Raw genomic sequence first — 27,920 nt, 5'->3', positions numbered from 1 at the left:
GGTGAGGAATACTCACTCTGCACAATGCATGGGGAGAGGTAAGGAAAGACTGATACTCTGATGAGACTACACATGGTGTAAAAAACAAAGCATGTAGACAATGGTGCAAAATATTGCCAGAGCTGAAGGATTTTAAACGTATTCCATTTGTTATACCAAACTTAAAGAGTTTGTTATTAAACCCCTAAACTGCATTTTTCCATATCACACTTGGCTATTTTATATAATGCACTTTATTAGTTTCCGGAGGAACACTGACGAGATTCCTCTGTGTGAAAGTTATTAGATGATCATATGAAAAGTGCGATTGAAGTTGGTGGAACCACAAGCAATGTGCCATAGGGCATCAGAGAACCGTGAGGTGATGGAACAACACAGAGTCATGGGATAATGGGCCAACATAGAATCACTGGATCACAGGACACCAAACCTGCGGCAAAAGCCAAGGTGACAGAACAACATGAGACTACAAGGACAACAAAGAACCACAAAGCAAACGGGCAACGTGGGGCCACAACATACCTTGATGCAGAGACAATGTGGGGCCACAACATACCTTGATGCAGAGACAATGTCAGAAAAGGAGGCACAGATTAAGATAGCAGAATGGATGCAGGAAATAAAACAGAAACGGCTGGAAATTGAGGTCAGGCACAGAGGAAAACAGGGGTTTAGGTCAGTGATATTTCATGGGTTCTAATGAAAACCAATCACCCGGTCCTCTCTTTAGGGATGTTGCCTGAATTGCTGAGTATTTCCAGCATTTGTTATTAATTCAGATTTCCAGCAGCTACAGTAGTTTGCGTACAGTTTTGGTCTCCTAATCTGAGGAAAGACATTCTTGCCATAGAGGGAGTACAGAGAAGGTTCACCAGATTGATTCCTGGGATGGCAGGACTTTCATATGAAGAAAGACTGGATAGACTCGGCTTGTACTCGCTGGAATTTAGAAGATTGAGGGGGGATCTTATAGAAACTTACAAAATTCTTAAGGGGTTGGACAGGCTAGATGCAGGAAGATTGTTCCCGATGTTGGGGAAGTCCAGAACAAGGGGTCACAGTTTAAGGATAAGGGGGAAGTCTTTTAGGACCGAGATGAGAACGTTTTTTTTCACACAGAGAGTGGTGAATCTGCGGAATTCTCTGCCACAGAAGGTAGTTGAGGCCAGTTCATTGGCTATATTTAAGAGGGAGTTAGATGTGGCCCTTGTGGCTAAAGGGATCAGGGGGTATGGAGAGAAGGCAGGTACAGGATACTGAGTTGGATGATCAGCCATGATCATATTGAATGGCGGTGCAGGCTCGAAGGGCCGAATGGCCTACTCCTGCACTTATTTTCTATGTTTCTATGCTTTTGGAATGGATACAGCACGGGATGTTCTGCATCCCGCTCTTGAGAATAAAACAATACTACAAATGTTCAAAATTTAAGATACGAACAAAATACTGCTGGAAATGTGCAACAGATCAGGCAGGGCCCACGCAAAGACAGTTAGCTTTTCAGGTTTGTGCGCCTCCTTCACTCTGTGGGCTGATGGGTTGACCATTTGTTTATTGTATTTCTATAGTTAAAAGTCTTTTTGTTGCAATTACCTTTGTTTCAGCTATCCCCATACTTTCTTCAGCCACACACGATAAAAAATAATAACAACTCTTCACTTTGCACAGCTGCTGTTTTAAGGTTTTGTAGGAGGAAGCTGCTCATCCAACCTGATGTTGTGTACTGTTACAGTGAGACTGTCATACAATACTTAGAATACAGCCCTGCCCAGACCAGCCAGGTCTTCGTGCTTGAATGCCTGTAAGTTCAATCAGAAGAGTTTCAAACCCGGACTTTAGTTCTGTGAAGCATCAACCAAATCCTCAGTGCAATTGAACCAAAAGAGTGGTTATACCCCAAAGGTTATGAGGTCATCACCAGTTCCCCATCACTTTGTGGCTTGTGTGAATCTTCCAGCAGAGATGGCAAAAGCAGAGAAAAAGATCTCTGGCGGCCTGGCTGTGCTGGTGCTTGGTGCTGTGGTTGAGACAATGCATGGACACGCAATATCTTACAATCTCAGTTACTCTGTGACAGAATATCTTGATAAACACTTCTAGACAAAGCAATCCTGCATTTAACCCTTCACTGGGTGGCCCTGATAAGAATGAAGTTGAGTTCTGCTAACTTGAAACTGACTTGTTGTCAGGTAGCAGAGAAATGCAATTGTCTGGAATCCATATCTCGCAATCCACAGCATGCTGCACAATTGGGAAACTAACCATAACGACTGGGTGCACAGAACAAATCTCCACAGGTTTTATGAGAGAAAGTTGAAGGATCCCATGCTGCACAACATGTGCTCTAATCCCATCTCTCTGTTCTCCCTATAGCTTTCAAGATTTTCTTTCAAGAATTCATTATATTCCCGTGCCAGTGAAGAATTAGATGCAAAGACGCACAGTACACATTGAATGATGTACATTTGCACACTCAGTGCGTGAAGCTGTCTGAACAATTCAGAGATAGTCTACATAGGTCAACAAGAAGCAACACCAATCAATTCCTATCCATCTGTTTGTACACTTAAACTTAATTCTCAGCAATATAAAGAAATTCCTATACTCACGGCATTAAAATGGAGAATGTCTACAGCCACTATTTGCAAAGTTTACAAAAATTAGGCAGAATTGCATAATCTCAAAAAAATTTAAAAAAAGCTGATAAAACGGACACGGTATTCTGTTATGAAATATTTTCATAGAATATATTACACAGACGCATACTGCTTCTCTCTGCTACATACCTTGGTAAAAATAAAAGCAACAAACAAAAACATTAAGAATCCAGAACTGTGGTTCTGTTTAGAAAGACACTGTACATATGTACATTTCTTGCTGGTGATGATAATGGTTATGCAGCTTGTTTCAAATCAGTCTGTTTAAAACCACACAGAGCATTAGCTGTGCTGTGGTTCCTTTATCAATTACAGTTCAAAGGTGCTCGGTGTTGCTGCTTTGGTCCCGATTCTGTTCCTGATCTTTATCACCAGCTGCCACAGAGGAGGACGAAGAAGATGATGACTTTCCTGTCATTTTATAAGCTGCCATTAATTCCTGCACGCGCTCCTGCACAGGCTCCCATTTTCTAAATCCAGCATCATTCTGCAGGAAGATGAGAGCTGTGGAGTGCACAGCTTTATAATAGATGTCTTCCCTAAAAAAATAAGTGAACAAGACATTTTGATCTCACTTCATATCATATTGAAAAGTGCCAAATCACCTTCAAGAATCCCACCCAGCTTTACTCAAGGCCAGCCCAACACTCACACCGATTCCCCACACCTTCTCCCTGACTGCCCCACACCCACATCTCGACCGCCCCTCACCCTCAGCTCGACTGCAAGGCATGCACATCTCGACTGCCCTGCAATCTCATCTTGACTGCTCCGTATCCTCATCTCCTCTGCCCTGCACCCTCATCTCGACTACCCTGTACCATCATCTCGACTACCCTGCACCCTCATCTCATCTGTCCCGTATTCTCATCTCGTCTGTCCTGCACCCTCAGCTCGACCGCAAGGCATGCACATATCGACCACCCCACACTATAAACGACTGCTCCATATCGTCATCTCAACTGCCCTGCACCCTCATCTCGACTGTCCTGCACCCTCATCTCATCTTCCCCTCACTCTCACCTCGTTTGACCTGTTCCTGCAATGCCCCACACCCTAAACTGAATACCCAACACACTCAATCCAACACTCCCCCCCCCCCTCTCCCGCACACACTCCATCAGTTCCATGCCCTCACCTAATTACAATCTCAAGGTCCCCCACCTCAATCTGACCAACTGCCTCACGGCCACACCTCCTGTAGCTGTCTTCTAAGCTATGACCATCCCTCATTCTATGACTGCCTGGGTTGCTTTCTCCTCCCAATAGCCCCTCACCATCTTGTGACTGGCACCTGCCCAACCCTTGCCCTCATGCATACCACTCATTCCCAGCCCATCCACTTGCATGAGATAAATCATTCAATAGCCCATCACTCAACCTGCCACTCACGTTGATTTGAAACTTACTTTTTGCAGATGTGCTGTGCTCCGCTTCTGTACTCATGCTCATAGGCTGGGACTAGAACCTGGTGCCGCTTAAACTTGCTCTCCTCCATTCGGACCAAAGCCGGTGTTGGAGGGTTTCTCCATTCAGGGACAAACACAATGAAGGAGAGTGGCTCGTTTGAATTGCCCAGAAGGTTCTGTGTGAAAGAGAAGTGAAGATAAACTACTGAATAGTACGCCTCAGTTTCACAGCTTTTAGCAACAGGTCAGGCCAGCCAGTGCCTTTTTCATACGATAAACGATAAATTCTTCAACCTACCTTCGCACCAGACCCATTAACTCCAATAATTTTTACAAAAGGTTATCAAGCTTAACTCTGTTTCTCTGTGGAAATTGTGGAAAGAGAAAAAGAGTTAACATTGCAGGTTAAATACCCTTCATTAGAATTCAGATCTGACAAAAGGTCTTCAACCTAAAACGCTAACTGTTTCTCTTTCCACAGATGTTGTCTACCATGCTGAGTACTTTCAGCATTTTTTGTGTTTATTTCAAATTTCCAGCACCTGCAGTTTTTTTTAATTTCCTGCGATTTTCTGTCTCCCTCCACAGAGGCTCCCCGAGCTGCTAAGGTTCGTGAGCGTGCTCTGTGTTGATTTTTCTAGTTATTGCATTGGTCAGAATTTCTGCTCCACTCCAGATCCATCTTCTTTGTGGCTCCTATTGGAAGGCTCTAGTCAGTTTGCTAATGGGATCTTGCCAGTGCAATATTGTTATCATACACAAGTTCCTACTGAGCGCCTGATCCACTAAGTTACTCCAGCACATTCTGTCCTTTTTAAAAATAAAGTTCAATGTCTGTGGCAGTATAATAAATGATAATCAAGAAGAGGATCTTCCTAAAGAAGATCTAGCTCTCCTGAAGATAAATCCAAATTACATTTGATCTTTTTTCCAGTTTATCTTGGATTCTTTTATTTGTCTAGCTGGATATAACTTGCTTCTGACTTTGTTGTACATTTGTGAATAATCTTTTATCAACTTCTTATCATGAAAATATGCTCCCAGTTTTCATTTGAGATGACACATTATTTTAGATTGGTCTTTAAGTGATCCTTGCATCCTTTGAGCAGTGCATTTGTTAAGGTTCGCCTTCCCTTATGCCTATGCCGATGTCATCACTGTCTTTTTGCCTGGCATACTGATTGCTCATCAGACTGTTGTAGTTTCCTATTTCAATGTAGACAATCCCAGATCAAGGTCAAGAACAATCCCAGATAAAAGTAACTGAAATTCACAGGGTGATCATAAGTAGTCTTGCTCTCATGTACAACCAAAATAATGTTTGTGGCTCTCCAGTTTTATTATATTTAATTCCCCTTTTAATCGTCTAAATACCAATACTTCCCTGAAAGGCTATTAGCTTTTTAAAAAACTACAATTTACTCAATCATTTTAATAGGAGAATCTATCCATTGCAGACAATAATGTTGAATGGAAACGATTTACTATGATTGAAAGTGAAGCCAAATTTTGTACAAGAATCTAATAAATGCTGTATGATTACTTGGAAGTACTTTATTTGTGGGAACTCAAGTCACAACCATTATTACAACAGGGCCATCAGATCATGATATCTCATAAATTTGCTCACAGCAACAGTTAAAGATATTGATGGCAAATCTTATCCCAGCTTTAACAAGTTGGGATATTCATCATATATATTACCTTCCTGTGTTTGAACATATAGCAATCTATGTATTTCGGGCATCATTTATTTTGCCCATTTCTCATAGCTTCTCTATAACAATGAAGTTAATCAGCAAAGTAGACCAGATTTAAAATTGAAGGATTAAAGGCCTGTACATGTTTCAAATGTACATTTAATTGAATTTAATTGAAACAAGAACAGAAGCACATGATGGAAATGGTGAATGCTTCTTTTGTCCAGGAAGGTGCTAAGTAGATTTAATATTATTATCACATGTACTGAGATATAGTACAGTGAAATTTTTTGTCGCCGGTGTAAAACTAAGCGCCGACATCAATTTTAGACGCGTTTCAAGTTAAGGTCTGGTGACATGGGAACATGACCGTTTGAAAAAGGGTCTGTTCTGACAGTGATGGGGGTGTGAACTAATTATTGATTCATTCTTTCATAGTGCAAGCCTAGCATTTGCTCTAAAGGATTATTTTTTGATAGGATCTCTGCACTAGATAATCGTTTTATTCAAAAATGTTTAATATTGCCTAATAAAAGGAACAAAAATATTTAAATAAATGTTTAAATGCAAATAGGTTGCTATTTTATTAATTGAATACATAGTTTGAGCAATAAACAAACTGAGGAACTCAGCGGGTCAGGCAGCACCTGTGTAGTAAATGTACAGGGTTCCGATCATAGATACAGCCTAACCCGGTGAGTTACTGCAGCAGGAATAAACTCTTAATGAGGTTGCACCAGCTGTATTTACCCTGCCTGGTTATTCAGCATTTCTATTGCTCATATTTTATAGTTTCTTGCCTTTCTCTTTTTATAAGGGCATGAAAGAGGTATCTCATTAAATTAGCTTCTTCCACATCCTGCAGGATTCATGGAGAAAAACCTGAGCTCTCATTTTTGACAGGAGGATATCACCAGGAGGGCGTAACCAGAGCCCAAGAGTTCTTGTTGTACCTAATTCAAATGTAGAACTAATCTAAGAACTGAATCATGAGCCATGATGAGAAAAGTGAAAAGGGTCTATTTATTCAGCGCATATGGAGAAAAAAAACAGAAGCACAGAGTTGGGGAGATTTCATGGTGACACAAAGACTGTAAATGCTCCAGATTTCAGGGTGTTGGTCAACATTTCTGTTTTAAAATCCCTTACATGCCTTATCTCTGTAACTCTGTAGGTTTAGCTATAAACCTATGAGAATGCTGCAATCTCCAAAACTGGCATTTTGCACATCCCCAATTTCCTTTAACCCTCCAATGCTGGGTAGGCCTACAGCCTCTAATGTGGTAAGGTGTGGAATTCCTTATCTAAAATTCTCTGTCTCTGTAACTTATTTTAAGCTGTTTCTTAAAACCTGGATTTTTCATCAGCTTTCAACACAACAAAAGCAGACTTTTTGGTGTCAAAAATGGTCCAGCAGGAATTGAATCCATACTTGATTCACTGGTATGCCTCTTTCCTCACTAACAGAGTCCAGCTCGTAAAGGTGAACAAAACACTTTCATCTGCCATCATGACCAATGTTGGGGCTCCACAAGGTTGTGCGAGTTCAGCTACGCTTTTTATTTTTTATACTGACTGTCGTATAAATAAACCAAATCAATACATTCTAAAGTATTCTGATGATACAGTTTTAATATCTCTGTTGAGTAAATCAGACAACCCTGAGCTGCACCAACAGAGCGTAAACGAAGTGGTCGGGTGGAGTGATAATAATGCTCTTGAGATTAGTACAAAGAAAATGGAAGAAACAGTATTTGGTTCACCATCTGACTCTCATATAGTTTCTATTGTTATCCATAATTTAAAAAATCAAGCAGATGTGTTCATTTAAATACTTGGGTGTGATGATAGACCTGCTATCCTGGAAAGACCACATTGAATCTGTCTGCAAAAGGACAAAACAAAGAATTTATTTTCTCCGCCGCCTTAGATCCTTTGGGGCGAGTAGACAATTCTTATTTTGTTCCTTACTTCTGTGATTATGAGTGTTCTTCAGTATTGTAATACTACATGGTACAAGTGTTTGTCCCCCACTTTAAAGTCAAAACTGCTCCACCAAATGAAAATCTGCTCAAAGATCATCGGTCAACCCCTTGAGAAACTCTATGAATCAGTCTACCACAATAACATGCTAAGGTTGGCCAACAACATTGTCTCTGACCCTGACCCTGTCTTGAACAGTGAATACGAATTGTTACCATCAAAACAGAGGTCCAGGGTACCAAGATTTAATAGGGTTAGACTGAAGCACTCTTTTATGCACCAGTCAATCCTGAAACTAAACATAGAACTTAATCCCAGATCAAATGTACGTTGAAGGGTCTTGAATGTGTCGTCATTTGTGATTGTAATGTTATGGTGAATATATGTATCCTCGTTTCTTGTCTTACATTCTTTGTCTTTGCTGATGTTGCAAGTGGAGCTGCTGAGACGCAAGAAAAATTTTAAGACTTGATCTGACAATAAAGTATTATCGTATCGTATCGTATCTTTGCCAAGCTTTCAGTCATTCATTTGTCTGAATTTGTATTTATGCAGCTCAGTATCACGTTTTTGCTCTGCAACATTTCTGCAAAGAAACTCAAAAAGTTTTGCTAAAGTACTTAGTAATTGCACAATAACATTGCAAAATGCCATGGAGCTTCAGCCTTCTCTCTAAGTAAAGGAACCAGGGAGTGAGAATGACCTCCCCATGGAACAGCATTGTGAAGGGGCAGTGAAAATCAGCTTAGTTCATAATGGCACTCAACAATTTAAAAGTAAAAGAAATAAGCAGAGCATTTGGGGATAATAACCAATAGACCAGGAAGTCCTGATGCTTGCCTGATTTCCTGACAGGGACAGAGATTTTTTGACAGGAAGTTCCTCAAATCGTAACTGGTCCACGAGTGCAAATCAAAGTTGAACGAATCTGATGCTCTATTCTAATTCAATGTACTGCATAATAAAACATGATCAAAGGTATGATTTCACAAAAAGGAGAGATATATCTCCTCATAACGTGGCCTCAAAATAGAAATGAATAATTTTACCCAGTGATGTTATTTGATCTGTGGTCTTATATCTCACCAATAAAGTTCTTGTTCCTTGAAACAAAATACTTTAACTGTGGTTAATACAACCCTTTGTCCTACACCTGGTCTATTTGATAATGCAGACTAACACCTTGGACCCTCACCTCCATATGTGCGACCATACTGTCCATCAGCTCTTCACCAAACGGAGGATTTGCTTCAAAGGAGCCGCTGACTGGTGAGAAAGTCAAGAATGAGCTGTAAAGGAGAAAACAAGTAGCAACTTTCACACAGTTCAGCGTCAACTCTGTAGACAGGTGTATACAATAGGGACAACACATAGAGAATGACTCCTCACACTGTGGTACAATCATTTACACACAGCACAATCCACTTGTATCCTCAGTGAACACAGTAATTAAACACTTCTTGCACAAACTTGAAACACTGAGCCTCAACCAAAGCCCAATGCCAGGAATTTGACCCGTACCATCACCATCTTATAGAATTTTTCGAGGATGTAACATCTTATATAATTTTTCGAGGATGTAACTAGTAGAGTGGATAAGGGAGAACCAGTCGATGTGTTATATCTGGACTTTCAGAAGGCCTTCGACAAGGTCCCACATAGGAGATTGGTGTACAAACTTAAAGCACACGGTATTGAGGGTTCAGTGTTGAGGTGGATAGAAAATTGGTTGGCGGACAGGAAGCAAAGAGTAGGAATAAACGGGTCCTTTTCGGAATGGCAGGCAGTGACTAGTGGGGTACCGCAAGGCTCAGTGCTGGGACCCCAGTTATTTACAGTGTATATTAATGATTTGGACGAGGGAATTGAATGCAACATCTCTAAGTTTGCGGATGACACGAAGCTGGGTGGCAGTGTTAGCTGCGAGGAGGATGCTAGGAGGCTGCAGAATGACTTGGATAGAATAGGCGAGTGGGCAAATGCATGGCAGATGCAATATAATGTGGATAAATGTGAGGTTATCCACTTTGGCGGCAAGAACAGGAAAGCAGAGTATTACCTGAATGGTGAACGATTAGGAGAAGGGGAGATGCAACGTGACCTGAGTGTCATGGTGCACCAGTCATTGAAAGCAAGCGTGCAGGTGCAGCAGGCAGTGAAGAAAGCGAATGGTATGTTGGCATTCATAGCAAGAGGATTTGAGTTTAGGAGCAGGGAGGTTCTACTGCAGTTGTACAGGGCCTTGGTGAGACCGCACCTGGAGTATTGTGTGCAGTTTTGGTCTCCTAATCTGAGGAAAGACGTTCTTGCCTTAGAGGGAGTACAGAGAAGGTTCACTAGATTGATCCCTGGGATGGCGGGACTTTCATATGAAGAAAGACTGGATAGACTAGGCTTGTACTCGCTGGAATTTAGAAGACTGAGGGGGGATCTTATAGAACATATAAAATTCTTAAGGGGTTGGAGGCTAGATGCAGGAAGATTGTTCCCGATGTTGGGGGAGTCCAGAACCAGGGGTCACAGCTTAAGGATAAGGGGGAAGTCTTTTAGGACCGAGATGAGAAAACATTTCTTCACACAGAGAGTGGTGAGTCTGTGGAATTCTCTGCCACAGAAGGTAGTTGAGGCCAGTTCATTGGCTATATTTAAGAGGGAGTTAGTGTGGCCCTTTTTGCTAAAGGAATCAGGGGGTATGGAGAGAAGGCAGGTACAGGTTACTGAGCTGGATGATCAGCCATGATCATATTGAATGGCGGTGCAGGCTCGAAGGGCCGAATGGCCTACTCCTGCACCTATTTTCTATGTTTCTATGTTTCTATCTGAGGGAATTGCACCCCACACACAGGAGTGGAGAAATCTCATATCTACGCTATCAGAAAGCAAAATCCAAAGGAACTGGCCATCGTTACAAACATAAACACAGGAAGCCGACTCCCACCCACAGTAGAGTCATGGGGATCTGACACATTAGGCCCTGAGATCTCACATTCTCTGAGTACAAATCTCAATTAATATAAAAACCTTGTAACTGTACAAATGTGGCCTCTGGTGTATAAATCCTCTTTCTCCTGTGTAGTAATCTCATATATTGTGAGTATAAACTTAGTTCTCTCTGGGAATACAACCTCATTCCTGAATCTGAACTCCTACTCTCCTGTGTAACGACTCTCATTCCACTCTATACAAATCCTTCCTGCTGTACACATATACTTTCTTCTGTGTATAAAAACACAGCATCCTTTGACTAAAAACTCACTTACAGAGTATAAATTCATCCTAATTTGAGAAAAACCCCACCTAATCTGACTATAAATCTCTCCCCTCCAAAGATAAGCCCTCTCCAGAGTATAATTCCTTTCTCCTCTGAATGTGAAGTCTCTCTTCCAAGCAAAATTCTACTTGTATATATATATAAATATCTATCTTCCTTCCTCTATATGTACATCTTCTGTCCCCTACGTATACACCTTCCCTCATCCGGGTATCATTGTCTCTCTATTTGAATATAAACCTTCTCTTCTAGACCATTAATCCTCATTTGGCAAAACACATTACTTCTCTGAGTGTACATTATCTCTCTTCTAATGAATTAACCCTCTTTCCTCTAAGATAGAACTCTCTCCTGAGTATAACGACTAACTATGGTCAGATTTGTTTGTGTATAATGCCTCTGTCCTTTGAGCATAAATCATTCCTCTTTTAAATAAAGTTTAGTTTGAATATAAATCCCCTATCTTTTAAGAATTTGTGCTTCTGCTTTTAAGTCCTTCAGTTTGTGTAAAATCCCTTCTTCCGAGAACAAATTCTCTCTCCCACAGAATGATTATAGCAAATTGGAGCATCCAGTCTGTAGAGACTATATTAGTTTTACGTAAAACCAATCCAGCTAATTCTACTTTCTTACCCTCTCCCCATCACTCCTCAAATCCTTTCCTTTCCGATATTTATCCATTTACCACTGTATCTCTCCTTTGCCTTCTGAGCTTTAGCCATGTTTTTTTTTCTATGCTGCTATTAACATCTTTATTCCATGGGCCTCAATTTCACGAATATCTCTTTTATGTGAAGATGTTGTTAAGTACCTATAAATTCATATAGATAATATCGATTTCATTTGCTTGATCAAAGTTTACTATTACGTTTAAAACTCAACCATTTACTTTTAACAAATCCATGCTGGCTCTTTTATTAGCCCAATCTTCTCAAATTCCTATTAATGTTTTTCCCGATTATTATTTCTAAAGTTTTCTTAACAAGGTACGCATGGAAGTTTCTGGCAAGTTCTTCCACAATTTGCATCCCGACTTCACTCATCAAATGAAGTTATATCCCATTTAGTTATTTATTTCTTTTAAACACAGCCAAATGTTTTAATACATGAAACGCAAAGTGCTGGTGAAACTCCGCAGGTCATGCAGCATCTATGGAGGGAATGGACAGGTGGCATTTTGGGTCTGGAGCCTTCTTCAGACCAATGGCTCAGGGAGAGAAAGCTGAAAAAGAGAGGTACGGGGTTATTCAAAGCACAGCAAGTGATAGGTCAATATAGGTGAAGAGAGGTTTGAATGGCAGATGGGTGGAGTAAGACGGTAATACTAGAAATTGAAGAAATGAATGTTACATTTGTTGTGTCTGTAAGCTACCTATGTGGACTATGATTTCAGTACGGGAAGGGGAGTTAAAATAGTTAGCAACTGGACGATCAGTAGGCTTTAATAGTGTGTATGTGGTGGCGAAATGGTCACCTAGTCTATTTGGTCTCGCTGATGAAACAGAGAACATGTCGGGAGCACAAAATGCAGTAGACAAAGATTGAAAAGATGCATGTGATCTTCTGTCTCACCTGGAAGGGCGGTTAGAGTTCCAGGACGGAGATGAGATGGGATTTGTAGGAACAGGTGTTACAGCTCCTGCAGTTCCAGGGGAAGTACCTGGAAAAGGGTGGGTTGGGTGGGGAGCGATGAGCGAACCAAGGATTTGCGGAGGGAGTGATCTCTTCCGAAAGCGGAAATGGGCAGTGACGGGAAGATGCAGCTTGTCGTGGGATCAGGTTGAGGGTGTTGGAAATGTTGGGGAATGATGTGTTGGATGCAGAGGATCGTGGGCTCAAAGATGAGGAGCAGGAGAAGTATATCCTTGTTCTTGAAGCAAGAGCAGAAGACACAAAGGCGACAGGGATAAGTGCTTTATCCACAACAGGGTAGGGAAACCGCATTCACTAACGAGTCCACGTTCACTCGCCTTCCAATTCTTTTAATTTATTAATTTTGATCCATTTCTTTTTTCTGCTATTATTCCTTATACTCCTCCAGTATCAAGTAGTATCAATATAAAAAGATGAGCTTTATTGCCCCTGCTCTCCCCTTGAAACATGCAGCACTTTTCTCATCTTAAATCCAGCAATGTCTCCTCCCACATCAGGCTGAAAACAAACCAATCAAGTAAGTTCTTCTGAACATTTTTAGAAATTCCCCCTTCAATATTAATCCCTCAGCAATACATCCTTCTTAATCAGTACTGCCACCCACACATTTTACCATTGCTTATCTTTCCTTGACACAGGGTTACTTGAATATTAGGTTCCCAATTCCAACCTTTATTTCAGCCAAAGATAGACACAAAAAGCTGGAGTAACTCAGCGAGACAGGCAGCATCTCTGGAGAGAAGGAATGGGTGACGTTTCGACTTGAGATCTCATATCTCAGCTACCGGCACTTGAACAACTCCCACATAGCTCTTTGTGCTTCCATATCTAGAAGGGTGTCATGGAGAAGAAAAGCAAAGCTTATGGATACTATCAGCCTGCTATCCATGTGGAGGTTTCAATGGCATACTGATGGATGGTTATCAATCTGAAAAGCTAACCTTAATTTTCTACCTAAGTGCTGAGAGCTTTCAACAATTCCCATCATTATTTCACATTCTCACTTCTGCAGTTTTTTTGCTTTTTATTATTCATCCCCTTTGCAGGAAATAGGCTCAATTCTAGTGGTTTAGCAGTAATATTAAAAACCTGAATATATTAAAACTAGATTGTAATCTGAATATATTTATTTTATCCTGTCACTAAGAGATAACTAATGTTATGCCTAGTATTATGTCAATGAGAAAAAGATTTAGTGATTTAGATTTTGCCATTGTTAATGTCTGAAGAAGGGTTTTGACCCAAAATGTCACCCATTCCTTCTCTCCAGAGATGCTGCCTTTCCCACTGAGTTACTCCAGCTTTATGTGTCTATTTACCATTGTTAATGCTTGGGTAACATTCACCATACTAGGCTATATTTAAACTTAAATAAAGCAATGCTAGGAATGCAATGCTATATCCAGTTTTTGTCTGCTTGTTTGCTCCTCAGGCATTGTTGGATGCCTCGCTACTGCGAACTGAATTAGTTTGGCCAGGTTATCTGGTACCGGAAGAGCAGTTCCTGGTATATTCAAAGAACCCTGTGCAATTAATACAGGGCCATTCTAACGAATGGCTATCTGCAAATGTCACAAGAGCCTTGGCATCGTTTTTAATTTCAGCAGTACATTTTTCTGGTGTTTTTTTAATATTCTCACCTGTTGCCCTGAAAGTATTCCTTGCCTGAGTCAAGAATCTGCATTCATATAATTATTTAAGATGAGTTTGAGAGGTAGTGAACTCGGAATATTCATAATCTTTCTATATCCTTATACACTGCATTCAACACCAGGTTGTTGAGATTGATTTTCAGTCAATGTTGGTTATCTAAATTAGCAAGTGATGTAATCCTCGATTGGAATCTATTCAGTGCCACATTCATCTGCTCATCTGGCCCCTGTCAAAGAACTTTTAATTTCCCGTTTTCCAAAATATCTGACATTATATGAACCAGTAGTCATCAAATGAAATGCAACCCATGTTATTACTGAAGATAATTCCTATCTTTTCTATGTCCTTGCTTTGTATCTTCTTAATCTGCACAGAGGCATGCTTTCATCAACATCGCAAATTTTGGTTAACTCGTGATGTGTTAATGTGTCAATTTCCGCCAGAATAGGGACACATCTCACTGGGTAGGTCAGCTAATCAATAATATATGGTCAGCTGCAACAAAGTCACAGGCAAGACAAATGCAACAAGCCAACAACTCGCACCTACAAATATATAATCCTTCATAATTTTGAACAAGTTTAATTAAAATGTCTCTCAACATTCCTACACCATAAACAATTGTATCTTTTCTAATTTTTTCAAGTAATAAATTCCCTCATCCCTGATATCATTCCAGTACTTTATTTCTGTAAGCTCTCCTGGGATTTGCATATTATTTCTTAAGAATTAGACACAATTCCAAAAAAAAAATCAACAACCATTTAGCAAATTATAAATACATATCCCCGGGTATTTTTCCCAAAGGATTTTTCTGTTTGTTTACTACAGAGTAGGAAGTGTCTAGACAGGGTTCTACATTTCTTAATCATGGGGCAACTTTGATGATACTTCCGATCCTTTCCAACATAACAATTTCCTACGTAGGTCTCTCTATTCCTGAAACCCAATTAAAATTCTATTGATCGTAATAATTTCAATCAAGGCCCAACCACAAAATGCTGGAGTAACTCAGTGGGACAGGCGGCATCTCTGGAGAGAAGGAATGAGTGATGTTTTGGGTTGAGACCTTTCTTCAGACTGAAAATCACGGGAAAGTGAAACGAGAGATATATGATGATGTAGAGATATAGAACAAATGAATGAAAGATATGCAAAAAAGTAACAATGTTAAAGGAAACAGGCCATTGTAGTTGTTTGCTAGCTGAGAACGTAATGCTGGTGTTACTTGGATGGGGGAGAGATGGGGAGAGAGGGAATGCAGGGCTTACTTGAAGTTAGAGAAATCAATAGTCTTACTGCTGGGTTGCAAGCTACCCAAGCGGAATATGAGATGCTGTTCCTCCAATTTGCATTTAGCCTCACTCTGACAATGGAGGAGGGATAAGACAGAAAAGGTTTTGATCCGAAACGACATCCATTCCTTCTGTCCAGAGATGCTGCCTGTCCTGCTGAGTCACTCCAGCTTTTTGGGTCTATCTTCGGTTTAAACCAGCATCTGTAAGTCCTCCCTGCACACAAGGTCAGTGTGGGAACGGGAAGGGGAATTAAAGTGTTTAGTAACCGGGAGTTCAGGTAGGTCCAAGTGGACTGAGTGAAGGTGTTCAGCGAAACAATCGCCCAGTCGACGTTTGGTCTCGCCGATATACAAGAGTCCACATCTGAACAACGGATACAGTAGACGAGGTTGTAGGAGGTGCGAGTGAACCTCTGCCTAATCTGAACGGACTGCTGGGGTCCCCAGATAGAGTCGAGGGAGGAGGTATAGGGACGGGTGTTGCATCTCCTGTGGTTGCAGAAAGTACCTGGGGAGGAGGGGGGGTTTGGGTGGGAAGGGATGAGTTAACCAGGGAGTTGGCATCATGTTTGGCAAATATATTGTGGGCCAAAGGGCCTGCTCCTGTTCTGCACAGTTCTATGTATTTGTAAAAATGAGTCTGAAGACACTTGGTATTGAAATTTTATTCTCTCTCCATCCCCTCCCCCTTCCCAGTTCTCCCACCAGTCTTACTGTCTCCGACTACATTCTACCTCTGTCCCACCCACTCCCCTAACATCAGTCTGAAGAAGGGTCTCGACACGAAACATCACCCATTTCTTCACTCCAGAGATTCTGCCTGTCCCGCTGAGTTACTCCAGCATTTTGTGTCTACCTTTGATTTAAACCAGCATCTGCAGTTCTTTCCTACACATAAATATTGATGTCAGTACACCAAGTACTAATAATGATACACTAATATTATTGATGCCTGATGATGTTCATAAGTACACTTAAGTATTAACAATTCAGGGGTGTGGAATTCACTGGCAATGGTACCAGTATCTGACCATATCTCCCTGATTCAATGTGTTTGAACAGAGTGGTTTGTCTGACTATTTCAGATGGCTGGTAAGAGGTGACTATGTTATTCTGAGTCTGGAGTAATAACAATGCCCAACCAGGTGTGGATGCTACATCTCCTTCCCTAACATATATTTATGAATCAAGTAGGTTTTTAAGATCATTTCGTGATCATTGCTAATGATTACTAGTTCAATTTTATACCAGATTCGTAAAACCATGTGTTCAAACCAACATCTTCAGATCAATTTTCCAAGACTTTGGATGCAAGTCCAGTAACATATGGTTCTGTTTCCTGCATTGATAAACATATTATTACATGGCTTTATCAAGTATTGGTGTCAGTGCATTAGATAGCACTAGAGCTAAGTGTTATTGAAATCAATAGACTGGATATTGATATCAGTACCAACGGCTTCTAATATAGTTACAATAGATATTGATAGCAATGCTGCTGGTCCTGATAATAGTATTTATGCCTTTGCACTGAAGGTTAGACGACATTTATTTCTGTATAAATTAGTGGAAAGAAATAGGAATTGTGAAGATAAAGAAAAGTTGAGCTGAGCTGAACAGACGGATCATCCTGTAATATTAAATGGGATAATCCTACAAGATGAGTGATAACACAAAAACAAACCTAATCTTATAGTTAACTCAAATCTTACAGTGAATGCCTAGATGTGGGCCTTATCACAGACAATGCATGAGATCTTAGATGAAGTAAACGAGTTATCAAAAGTTGCCAGGTATCCAATAATCAAAGCTTCACATCTATTATTTTTCTATTGGAGGTTTTATTCATTTTGCAGCTGGAAAGTATCACAGAGAAACAAAGCAACTCAAATGTTATTTCATTGGAATGAAGGATTTTGCCTAAAATGTTAATTTTATAATGTTCTCTACAGTTACTGCCTGGCCTGTCATCTATTTTCAGACTACAATTAGTAATTTTCAATTTCCAATTTCCTTGGTCAGGATAGAAAACATTGATCCAAGAAAAAGTATTGATGAGCAGTTCAATTAGCTTTATTATATATGTAACCTGCACTACATTTTCCTGGGCTACCCCTTCTCGCTGTGCAAATAATCGAAGTAATTGATACTCTGTCACTGACACTTTTACCTCATCAAATGGCCACCAAAAGAAATGAATTTTTAAAAATACTAGTATGTACTTTTTTCACGGGAAGAGGATGCAAAACATCTTGAAAAACCTGGTTTGAGATCAGAAAGGATTGAAACAGAGGAACGCATTTACGATAAATCGATGAGAAGCACAAAAGTGACAGTTTAACATGATAGGGAAAACATACATGGGAATGAGAGGCACATGGGATTAATGGAAAAACAGGAATGAGACATACGTGAGTAGGAGATGCAAGTGAGAGAGAAAGATGGCTGTGCAAATAAGAGGAATGAGAAACAGGCATGGTAGTAAGAAGGAGACATGAGGGACCATATGCAGTAAAAGGACAGGCATGGATAGAGACAAAAAGTGGCATGGTTGGGAGCAAGACAGGAGAGGGAAAGAAATACATCAGGAAGTAATAGGATTGGACAGAGGTTCATGTGAGAAGCAAGGCACGGACAATAATAGACATAGAAAATAGGTGCAGGTGGAGGCCATTTGGCCCTTCGAGCCAGCACCACCATTCATTGTGATCATGGCTGATCATCCGCAATCAATAACCCTTGCCTGCCCTCTCCCCATATCCCTTGATTCCGCTAGCCCCGAGAGCTCTAACTATCCTTTAATGTCACAGTGAAGGCAATGGAGAAAGGCACAAAAGCAAAATTTGGGTGGCACAGCGGGAGAGTTGTTGCTTTACAATGCTAGAGACCCGGGTTCGATCCTAACTATGGGTGCTGTCTGTTTGGAGCTTATACGTTCTCCCCCTGACTGGCATTATTTTTTTCCCGAGAAGCTCCGGTTCCCTCTCACACCCCAAAGACGTACAGGTTTGTAGGCTAATTGGCTTGGTATAAATGTAAATTGTCCCTAGTATGTGTAGGATAGTGTCAGAGTGCGGGGATCGCAGGTCCTGGCGGACAGTGGGCCAAAGGGCCTATTTCTGCGCTGTAGCTCTAAACTAAACTAAGCTAAAAATAAGTGACAGGATAGTATGAGGCACAAGTGTGCAGGAAACATTGGTCAAAGAGTGATACTTCGATGGCATGAAATTAAAATCTTTTCTTTGGCATTTTTTCCAATTTTATCCAAAACACAATCATTAAATGTGATCAACTCCTTTAAATATTTATTGTACATTTCTGTAAATTGGGAGTTGGATTGCAAAATTCTTCCATGTGTTTTACCACACTAAAACAGGCCTTTGGTGGTGGTAAAGCCTGCTTGAGCATTTAACTAACTTTAAAACCAAGGGAGCAAGCTTACCTGCTTTGATGCTATGGTGCCTATCACCTCACAGGTAGGTCGTCGTTTAAATACTTCCCTTGGTACTGCCCACCACCCAACACTGCTGATGTTTTACTGGGGCCCCGCTCCCTTATTTGGTTAATGCTCCTTCTCCGTAAGAGCATTAACATGGATAATTTCTTCAACCAACACCCCATGTTGATTGTGTATTTGAGCCTACAACCTCAAATGTACCAACTTCGTGACCATTTTCTCAAATCCCCCAAGGTTCTCTATCTCCTCCAATTGATCTTTACCAGCATGTCCTCTATCAACCCACTCCCTATCCGGTCTCTTTACCGCCATGGAAATAAACTGTGTGCTTAAGTATGTAAAATCTTTTCTATCAGTCACAATGCCTTGGGCATCATGAGCAATAGAATTTCATGGTCAGTGAGCCTGGTACAAAATTTGCATGGAGGCCATCTTGCCCCTAATTATACTCCACTTTCACACCATTTTCCTCCTTTCAACCTTTCTTGGTGCAGAAAAATGCTCAACCATTTACACCCATCCTTAATTAAGCTCCAGTGAAGCCAATGAAAAATAAAAAGGGGCACAGAGTAAAATGAGAGCCTGACTCGAATCTGTGCAATTTCCACCGGACAGATGAGATTATAATTAGTCTTAAAGTGAAAGGCTCAAGTGAAACATACAACAAGCTTAGAAAGTACAAAAAAGGGAAGTCATTAATGAGAAACAAACAAAAAACACAAGGGAGGGAATCCAAAAGACAAAACACAAAAGCAAACCAGTTTAAAAAAAAATTAATAACCAAAGTCAAAATATAAAACTTTAAAGATACATAACCATCTCAAAACAGCTACAGAAAGTAACTAAACTCAGATTTTATTTGAAGATTTATTAACAAACTGACCACAACATACTGCAAACATTTGCAATTAGCTCAGTATAATTAGCTCTGTAATCTATTATGATATCAGACTTACCCCCTGGAACCAAAGTAGCCATCAGTGTCAGGGAACGCAGAGCAATACTGTCTGAAGTAACAGTTCAATGGTGATGCAAAGCACTCGAATGTCACACCAAACTGCTTGTTCAATGTTTCAAATACAGATACTGGTAATGCCCCTTGCAGCCCTGTGCCTTCATGTGTTCCAAGACCAAACATGGACTGAAAAAAGAGAAATCCCACTATCAAATCCTTTCTTTACACATTGAATTGTCAAGAAGAGTCTACATTTGTTTAATGATGATGTGCTGTGGTGAATCACAGCTTTGAGGAGTACTGCTGGATAGCTGGAGGGAAACACCACAGCAAACCAAACATCAATCTTTGTTGTAAATGGATCCTGACTGAATTCCAGCTCACCTGCTCCTGTTAAGCGATTTCTCTACTCTCAAGAATTTTTGGTCACTCTCAATCTCTGAAAATTTTCTAACCTCCGTAAATAAGATTTTCTTTTCATCGAGAGGAGAAGAGAAGTTTGGGACCACTGGACAGGTGGCAGTTGGTTGAAGATGAATTTCTAGGAAATTGTTTTCTAAAGTAGAAACAAATTTGATATTGGTACCAGTGCCTCGACTCCATGTGGGAACACACTCACAATGCTTAACACTCTGTCAAATATCAGGCAGGCATCTGTGTGCTAATGATCCCCTAAGCCAAAATTGCACTTCAAAAATTTGGTAGCTAGGGTTGTGTTTCAATGTGTGGTTTGCCTGGCAGTTCTTGTAGAGTCAGCTGGTTTTCAGACTGATATTGTGAGAGGCAATTGCACCAATAATCCATGATATAGTTACATAAATTTCAAAATGAGAAGCTTGTGCCAGAACTAGCTCAAATTGAGTGGACCATCAACAAAAAAAAAACACCCTTTAAATCAACAACAAACAAATCACGTGAATTTTCAAAAAGAATACAAACACTAAAGCTTCTAGTCAGCATTTGGAACTCTCATTGATGGCAGATTATCGTTAAATTTATATTTGTTACAGGAGAAAAACAACTTTTTATAATACAAAAAGAGCCAATAAGCAATCCTAAAACTCAATTAATGGTCTGTGAAAAGCACTTGGGATGCAGAGGTAAAACCTTGTCACTGAAATCAGAGGGAAAAAATGTTTATCTTTGAAATGAATGGCCTTACAGCTTACCTGGTATCGCCTGAGTAAACACCAGACTCTTGCCACAAACTTTTCAAACCGTGGATCATCAATACAACTGTACTTATACAACTGTTCCTAAAAAAGGACAAGATAAAATTCTTAAAAACCAAGTCATTTTATTGTTCATTTAACTACAAAATAAAAATTGGCACAGAAACACAAAGAAAACGCATGGTTGCATACCCAAAACCATTACTCTTTTCACAGATGCTGCCTGACTTCTTCTTTTCCTGCTTTGGTTTCAGATTTCCAGCATCTATAGTTCTTTTGATTTTCATGCACCTTACTTGAAAGCACGGGAATGGGATGTTCTTCATTGCACTCTCCATGGATCAGATGGGAATGTGAAGATAAACACAGATTTCTCTGGAGATGCTGTCTGACCTGCTGACTGAGTCCAGCTTTTTGTGTCTATCTTCGGTTTAAACCAGATTCTGCAGTTCCTTCCTACACAGATGGGAATGTGACATGGAGATAAGAATAGAAGTATCTGGCTCCACTCACTGCTGATTTTATCCGAAACTCCCTGTGTTCTCTCAATACAGTAAACCGTTGTTTTAACGGACCTCTTTATAACGGATTTGGGTTATATTGAACCAAATTTGTTGTAGATCAAGTTTGTTGATTCACGGAATGACCACTAGGTGGATAAAGCGAATGGTGTTTTTGAACATTTTAGCTTAGAGATACAGCGTCGAAACACCGAGTCTGTGCCGACCAGCGATCATCAGTTCACTACTTGCATCCTACACTTTAGGGACAATTCATTTTATGTAGGATAGAGCTGCTGCAGTGGTTCTATCTTTAATCCCACATAACTACAGTAAATGTTCTTCCCTTCCATATTGCAAAGACAAAAGCATTGTGACAGCGTGGGTTTCTCTCCCCCCCCCCAACCCAGAGGAAACCCACGCGGCCACGGGGAGCACCCGAGGCCAGGATCGAACCTTGGCCCCTGGCGTCACGAGGCAAAGGCGACCCACGCAGCCAACCAAACCACAAACTTGTACGTCTCCGCAATGTGGGAGGAAACCTGAGCACCAGAAAGCCCACACTGCCACAGGGAACACACGAGGTCAGGATCGAACTCGGGTCTCTGGCACTGTCAGGTAGCAACTCTACCACAACATCACTGTGCCAAGGTATTGTTTATTTTGTGTCCTTTACTGTTTATTGTCTAGTGTATGTTTATTGGCTGTTTTCCATTCCTACTGTACGTAAACCCCCTTATTCAGCTATAGCAGTAATAACGGACACCATCTCCCCCCATATGGTCCGTTATAGCGAGGGTTTACTGTACATTTCCTACTACCTAATAATGCTTTACTGATTGTTTCAGACTCAATGGTATCTCATTAATGATTTTTTATTCTCCATGCTACCTCATTGTTGATTTATGATTTTTCCTGGCATCTCATACTTGTCTCTGGCTCTTTAAACTGTGTATTTATTGTTTTTTTGATCTTCTATGCTGTTTCATAATTGGATTTTGACATTCACAGGATTTTGCTTTGGATGTGATAAAGAATGAAAGTACCATCTCAGAAACAGCTGGAAATCAGGATTTGGAAGATGGAAGAATTTGAAAAATTATAATCATTATATGGTAGTCCTGAATTAATGGCTGGAATTGCAGGCTTCAAGGTCCTTCGCTAATCTGTGAGACTTTATCTGAAGGTCTCATTTCTTTTGTGGGGTTGTTAAATTTCCTAGGTTCAGGGAATGCTCCACTATATGGGAAAATAGCAATGGTAATTATTTTATTTAAAGGGGGAGACAGAAAGTAGGAATCTATAGACCAGTTAGCTTAACATCTGCCATGGTTTTTTTTAAATAACTATTTTCTAAAGATGTTTGTAGCAGGGCACATTGAAAAATTCAAAGTAATCAGGCAAAGTCAAAATGTTTGGTGAAAGAAAAACCATATGTGTCCAGTTTATTGAAGTTCTTTTATGTGCAGTGGGTGAAGGGGAACTGGTGGATGTACTATATTTAGATTTGCAGAATGTATTTGATGCTTTGCTGCATGAAAGGTTGTTATAAAAGATAAAAGTTCATGGTGTAGAAGGTAATATATTAACAAGGATAGGATTGGCTGGCTATCAGGAAACCTTGCGTTGCAATAAGTGGGTCATATTTAGCTGACAAATCTAATGAGTGATAATCTATATTAAAAAAATTAGATAGACGGATTGAAGGAAGGACGACTAAATTCTCCAATGACACAAAGTGGAAAAATAGGTTGAGCAGAGAACATAGTAAGAAGGCAACAAAGGAATAGATTCGGCTTGATTATATGTATGATTTGATTGGATAGCATGCAAAATTAAAGTTTTTCACAATACCTCGGTACACGTGACAATAATAAACTTAAACCGACACAAAGAAGTACATCTCCCACTATGATTCAAAACAATGTGTAGGAAGGAACTGCAGACGCTGGTTCAAACCAAAGATAGACACAAAAAGCTGGAGTAACTCAACGGGACAAGCAGCATCTCTGGAGAGAAGGAATGCGTGACGTTTCAGGTTGAGACCCTTCTTCAGACTGGTTTGGGGTAAGGGAAACAAGAGATATAGACGGTGATGTAGAGAGATAAAGAACAATTAATAAAAGATATGCAAAAAAATTATGATGGTAAAGGAAACAGGCCATTGTTATCTGTTTGTCGGGTGAAAACGAGAAGGCAGTGCGACTTGGGTGGGGGACGGATAGAGAGAGAAGGAATACCAGGGCTATCTGAAATGAGAAAAATCATTTCATACCCAAGCTGCCCAAGCAAAATATGAGATGCTGTTCTTCCAATTTGCGTTTAGCCTCAATAATGCACCCATGCAGAACTCATGGACTTCATCAACTTCACCACCAATTTCCATCCTGCACTCAAATTTACTTGGACCATCTCTGACACTTCCTTCCCCTTTCTTGATCTCACATTCTCCAACACAAGAAATAGACTATGCGACTGATGTCTATTACAAACCCACTATCACACAACTCACACAACTATCTTGACTACACCTCACACAACTATCTTGACTACACCTCTTCCCACCCTGTTTCCTGCAAAGACTCTATCCCCTAATCCCAATTCCACCGTCTACGCCGCATTTATGCCCAAGATGAGGTGTTCCATACCAGGACATCCAAGAAGTCCTCATTCTTTTGGGAACGGGGATTCCCCTCTCCCAAATAGGTGAGGTCCTCACTCGTGTCTCCTCGGTACCCCACAGCTCCTCCCTTGCTCCCCTTCCCCTAGTCGCAACAGATACAGAGTCCCCCTAGTCCTTACCTTCCACACCATCAGCCGTCGCATACAACACATAATCCTCTGAAATTTCTGCCACCTCCAACGGGATCCCACCACTGGCCACATTTCCCCCCCCCCTTTCCACCTTCCGCAGAGACCGTTCCCTCCGCAACTCCCTGGTTAACTCATCCCCTCCCGAGATACCTTCCCCTGCAGCTACAGAAGATGCAATACCTGTCCTTATACCTCCTCCATTGACTCTGTCCAGGAACCCCAACAATCCTTTCAGGTTAGGCAGAGGTTCACTTGCACCTCCTCCAATCTCATCTACTGTATCCGTTGTTGAAGATGTGGTCCTTATACATCGGCGAGACCAAACGTAGACTGGGTGATCGTTTCGCTGAACACCTTCGTTCAGTCCACTTGAACCTACCTGATCTCCTGGTTGCTGGACACTATAATTCCCCTTCCCATTCCCATACAAACCTTTCCACCCTAGGTCTCCTCAGTGTGAGGCTAAATGCAAATTGGAGGAGCAGCATCTCATATTTCGCTTGGGCAGCTTACAGCCCAGTGGTATGAATATACCACTTCAGGTAGCCCCAGTATTCCCTCTCTCTCTATCCCTCCCTCACCCAAGTCGCACTAGTTTCTTGTTTTCACCCAACAAACAGCGAACAATGGCCAGTTTCCTTTATCATCCCGAAACGTCATCCATTCCTTCTCTCCAGAGATGCTGCCTGTCCCGCAGAGTTACTCCAACTTTTCGTGTCTATCTATGATTCAAAACAAAATCCATTTCATATTCACTTGCCCTAGATGATCAGACAAAAACAGTAAAAGACTCACCAATTTATTTAAGTAATTCCGGCTGATTTTCCTAACTTCTCCTTTATATCGTACACAGGTAATATCATTCTCATGGTGCATTTCAACGCGTGGGAATGGAATCGTAGGGTATGCAAGCCTTGACGGATAACAGTACACCAATCTGTCTATTACCTCTGGCCTCTCCAACTCTTCTGTGAGAAAGTAAACAGTAAATGTTCATAAACTTGAATCAGAATGAAAACTAAAATATGAAATTAAATATATAATGTACAAGGTATAAAGTAGACATATTGTGGGGAATAAAATTGTAAATCAAATATTTAAAAGGGAATGTTTTCAACATTTGAAGAAAAAGTGTAAGTGACATGAAAGATTTCAGAATGGATCGCCTGGTGAATAAGAAGATTTCTATTAACATTTATGCTATTAAATGCATTAACATAAATGAATTGGAAAGTGAATTTCAGTTAAATACTTTTAAAGCATTCAGGAACTTCTGCAAACCAATTTCTTAAAATGTAATACATCATCGTATAGTACGATATTTAAAGAGTTTTAATTCATGGAGGAACTCTGCTATCTTTACCTATTCTGACCACATGTGACTCCAGACTCACCAGTATGGCTGATTCTTAAGTAACCTCTGAAATGAACTTTGTTATTCCACTACTTCCACATTTTTGCCAGTTTAAAACAAAGAAAGAAAAAAGGGCAACAAAGTGACCACTGCAAAGTTAGTGGGGGCAAATTCCTGCCTTGACACTAAGGACCCAATCCATCATGTTGGGTGGGTACTGCAATTGTGCTAAATGGAATAGACTTTAATCAGATAATGCAACTTAAAACTGTGTATCCATGAAACACTAATGACCATCAACAACAGCAGAATTGTGTACCATCACAGTCTGTAACCTCTGGCTTCATTCCTCATGTCGCCATTGCCATCAAGCTGGTTCAATAAAGAGAGCAGAAGGGCATGCCAGGCATACCCAAAATTGAAGTTCCAATTAGGTTGGAACATATATGCTTAAAAGCAACGACAGCATGCCATTTACATGTCTAACTAATCTCATAATCAATGGATCAAATGGAAGCTCTATGATCCTACCAAATCTAATCATGAATTATCATGGACAATTGAACAGTTAACGGGAGGGGAGCAAATAACATTGCTGTCCTGAACAATAGCCGAGTTCAATGCGAGTATTAAAGTACTAAATCATGTCCAATTGTGTTCGACTGGAAGTTCTGAATGATGCATCTTGACTTCTTCCTGATAACTTCACCATCACAGAAGCTAGACTACAAGAATTTAGTTCACTCCAAATGATATCAAGAAATGGCTGAGAACAAATGGATGAAGCAATGGCCGTGAAACCAACCATCTATAGCACCGGCTGTATCTCTAGCCAAGCTGTTCCAGTAGTTACAATATTGTTGGTGTATACCAGACAATGCAAAAGATGGTCCAGGTACATTCTGCTCACCTCACTCAGGAATAGCCTGCCCAGTGTGGGTTTTGCCACGGTCATTGGATTGCAGGCCTCACCGTTGTCAGTAGGGGAGCACTTTTGAACCAATTGCCATAATTCCATTGGTCTTAAAGTAGTTATCTAAGTAAAGACTGGATCCACAAGTTAAGTCCCAAGTTGGGTCATGGCCGAATTTGGAGGTATTATATGGGCACTTGCACAAGTGGAGTGGGTGGGTCTTTTGCTCTAAAGGGGAAGGCTGGCAAAAGTGAGATAGCAAGATTACAGGGCAGCATGTTCCTGTTAGGGTGAAGGGTAAGGCTGGCAAGTTTAAGCAATCCTGATTGATGAGAGAAGTTGAGGAGCTGGTCCAGAAAGAGAAAGAGGCATAGTCCAATTTTTGGTAGTCAGAATCAAATGACCCCCCCCCCCCACTCCCTCCATCCCCTGCACGTATAATGCAGGAGTATACTTAAGAAGGCAATAAGGGGGTGAAAATGGGATATGAAATGGATCTAGCAGACAGGGTAAAGGAAATTCCCCAAGAGATTCTACAGGTATATTAAGTGAAATGGTGGCTAAGGAAAGAATAGGTCCCCTTAACGATCAGCATGGATGTCTTTGGGCAGAACCACAACAGATGGGGGATATATTAAATGAATATTTCTCACTGGGTTTCAATGAGTGGTGATGTCTTGAACCACTTACAAATTACCAAAGAGGTATCGATGGTTTTAAAGGGCATTAGGTAAATAAGTCCCCAGGGTCTGGCCCATTGCAAATTCAGACCTTGTGGGAAGCTGGGGAATAAATGGTAGAGGACTGTAGAGATATTTGCAACATGTTTAGCCACAGGTGAAGTTTTGGAGGACTGGAGGGTGGCTGTTATCCTATTATTTAAGAGGTAGGGAACTACAGGTCGGTGAGCTTGACTTCAGTGATAGGAAACATGTTGAGGGACTGGATTGACCTGTATTTGGATAGGCAGGGACTGATTAGAGAATGTCAGCATGGCTTTGTATGTGGGAAATTGTGTCTTGTAAATCTAATAGAGTTTTTGAAGAGGTCAAGTCACCAAGAGGATCGTTGAGGGCAGGGCACTGGACGTTGTTTATATGGGCTTTAACAAGCCATATAAACAAGTTGTGCA

At 40.7% G+C, this 27,920-nt stretch overlaps 2 protein-coding genes across 5 annotated transcripts in view; one reads left to right on the top strand and one right to left on the bottom strand.

The window, feature by feature from the left end:
- The window catches only part of LOC144604376 (cytochrome c oxidase subunit 4 isoform 1, mitochondrial-like), a 420,358-nt gene that overhangs the window by 197,993 nt on the left and 194,445 nt on the right, over window positions 1-27,920 (top strand). The window lies entirely within an intron of this gene.
- pcif1 (phosphorylated CTD interacting factor 1) overlaps window positions 1,371-27,920 on the bottom strand; it is an 85,245-nt gene continuing 58,695 nt past the window's right edge. Inside the window, exons 9-14 of one of the 4 annotated variants that reach the window (XM_078418686.1) lie at window positions 25,317-25,489; window positions 21,205-21,291; window positions 20,037-20,221; window positions 8,945-9,038; window positions 4,067-4,242; window positions 1,371-3,196 (exon numbers count right to left, since the gene is read on the bottom strand). In XM_078418686.1, the coding sequence (XP_078274812.1) occupies window positions 2,974-3,196; window positions 4,067-4,242; window positions 8,945-9,038; window positions 20,037-20,221; window positions 21,205-21,291; window positions 25,317-25,489 (938 nt within the window). In that variant the 3' untranslated portion in view covers window positions 1,371-2,973. The remainder of the gene's footprint in view (window positions 3,197-4,066; window positions 4,243-8,944; window positions 9,039-20,036; window positions 20,222-21,204; window positions 21,292-25,316; window positions 25,490-27,920) is intronic. The other 3 variants (XM_078418683.1, XM_078418685.1, XM_078418684.1) reach the window with 3 other exon arrangements.

This window comes from Rhinoraja longicauda, chromosome 22 (assembly GCF_053455715.1).
Source record: "Rhinoraja longicauda isolate Sanriku21f chromosome 22, sRhiLon1.1, whole genome shotgun sequence".
Lineage (NCBI taxonomy): Eukaryota > Metazoa > Chordata > Chondrichthyes > Rajiformes > Arhynchobatidae > Rhinoraja > Rhinoraja longicauda.
Note: the sequence above shows the minus strand (reverse complement) of the source record. Positions and strands in the feature narration are given on the sequence as shown.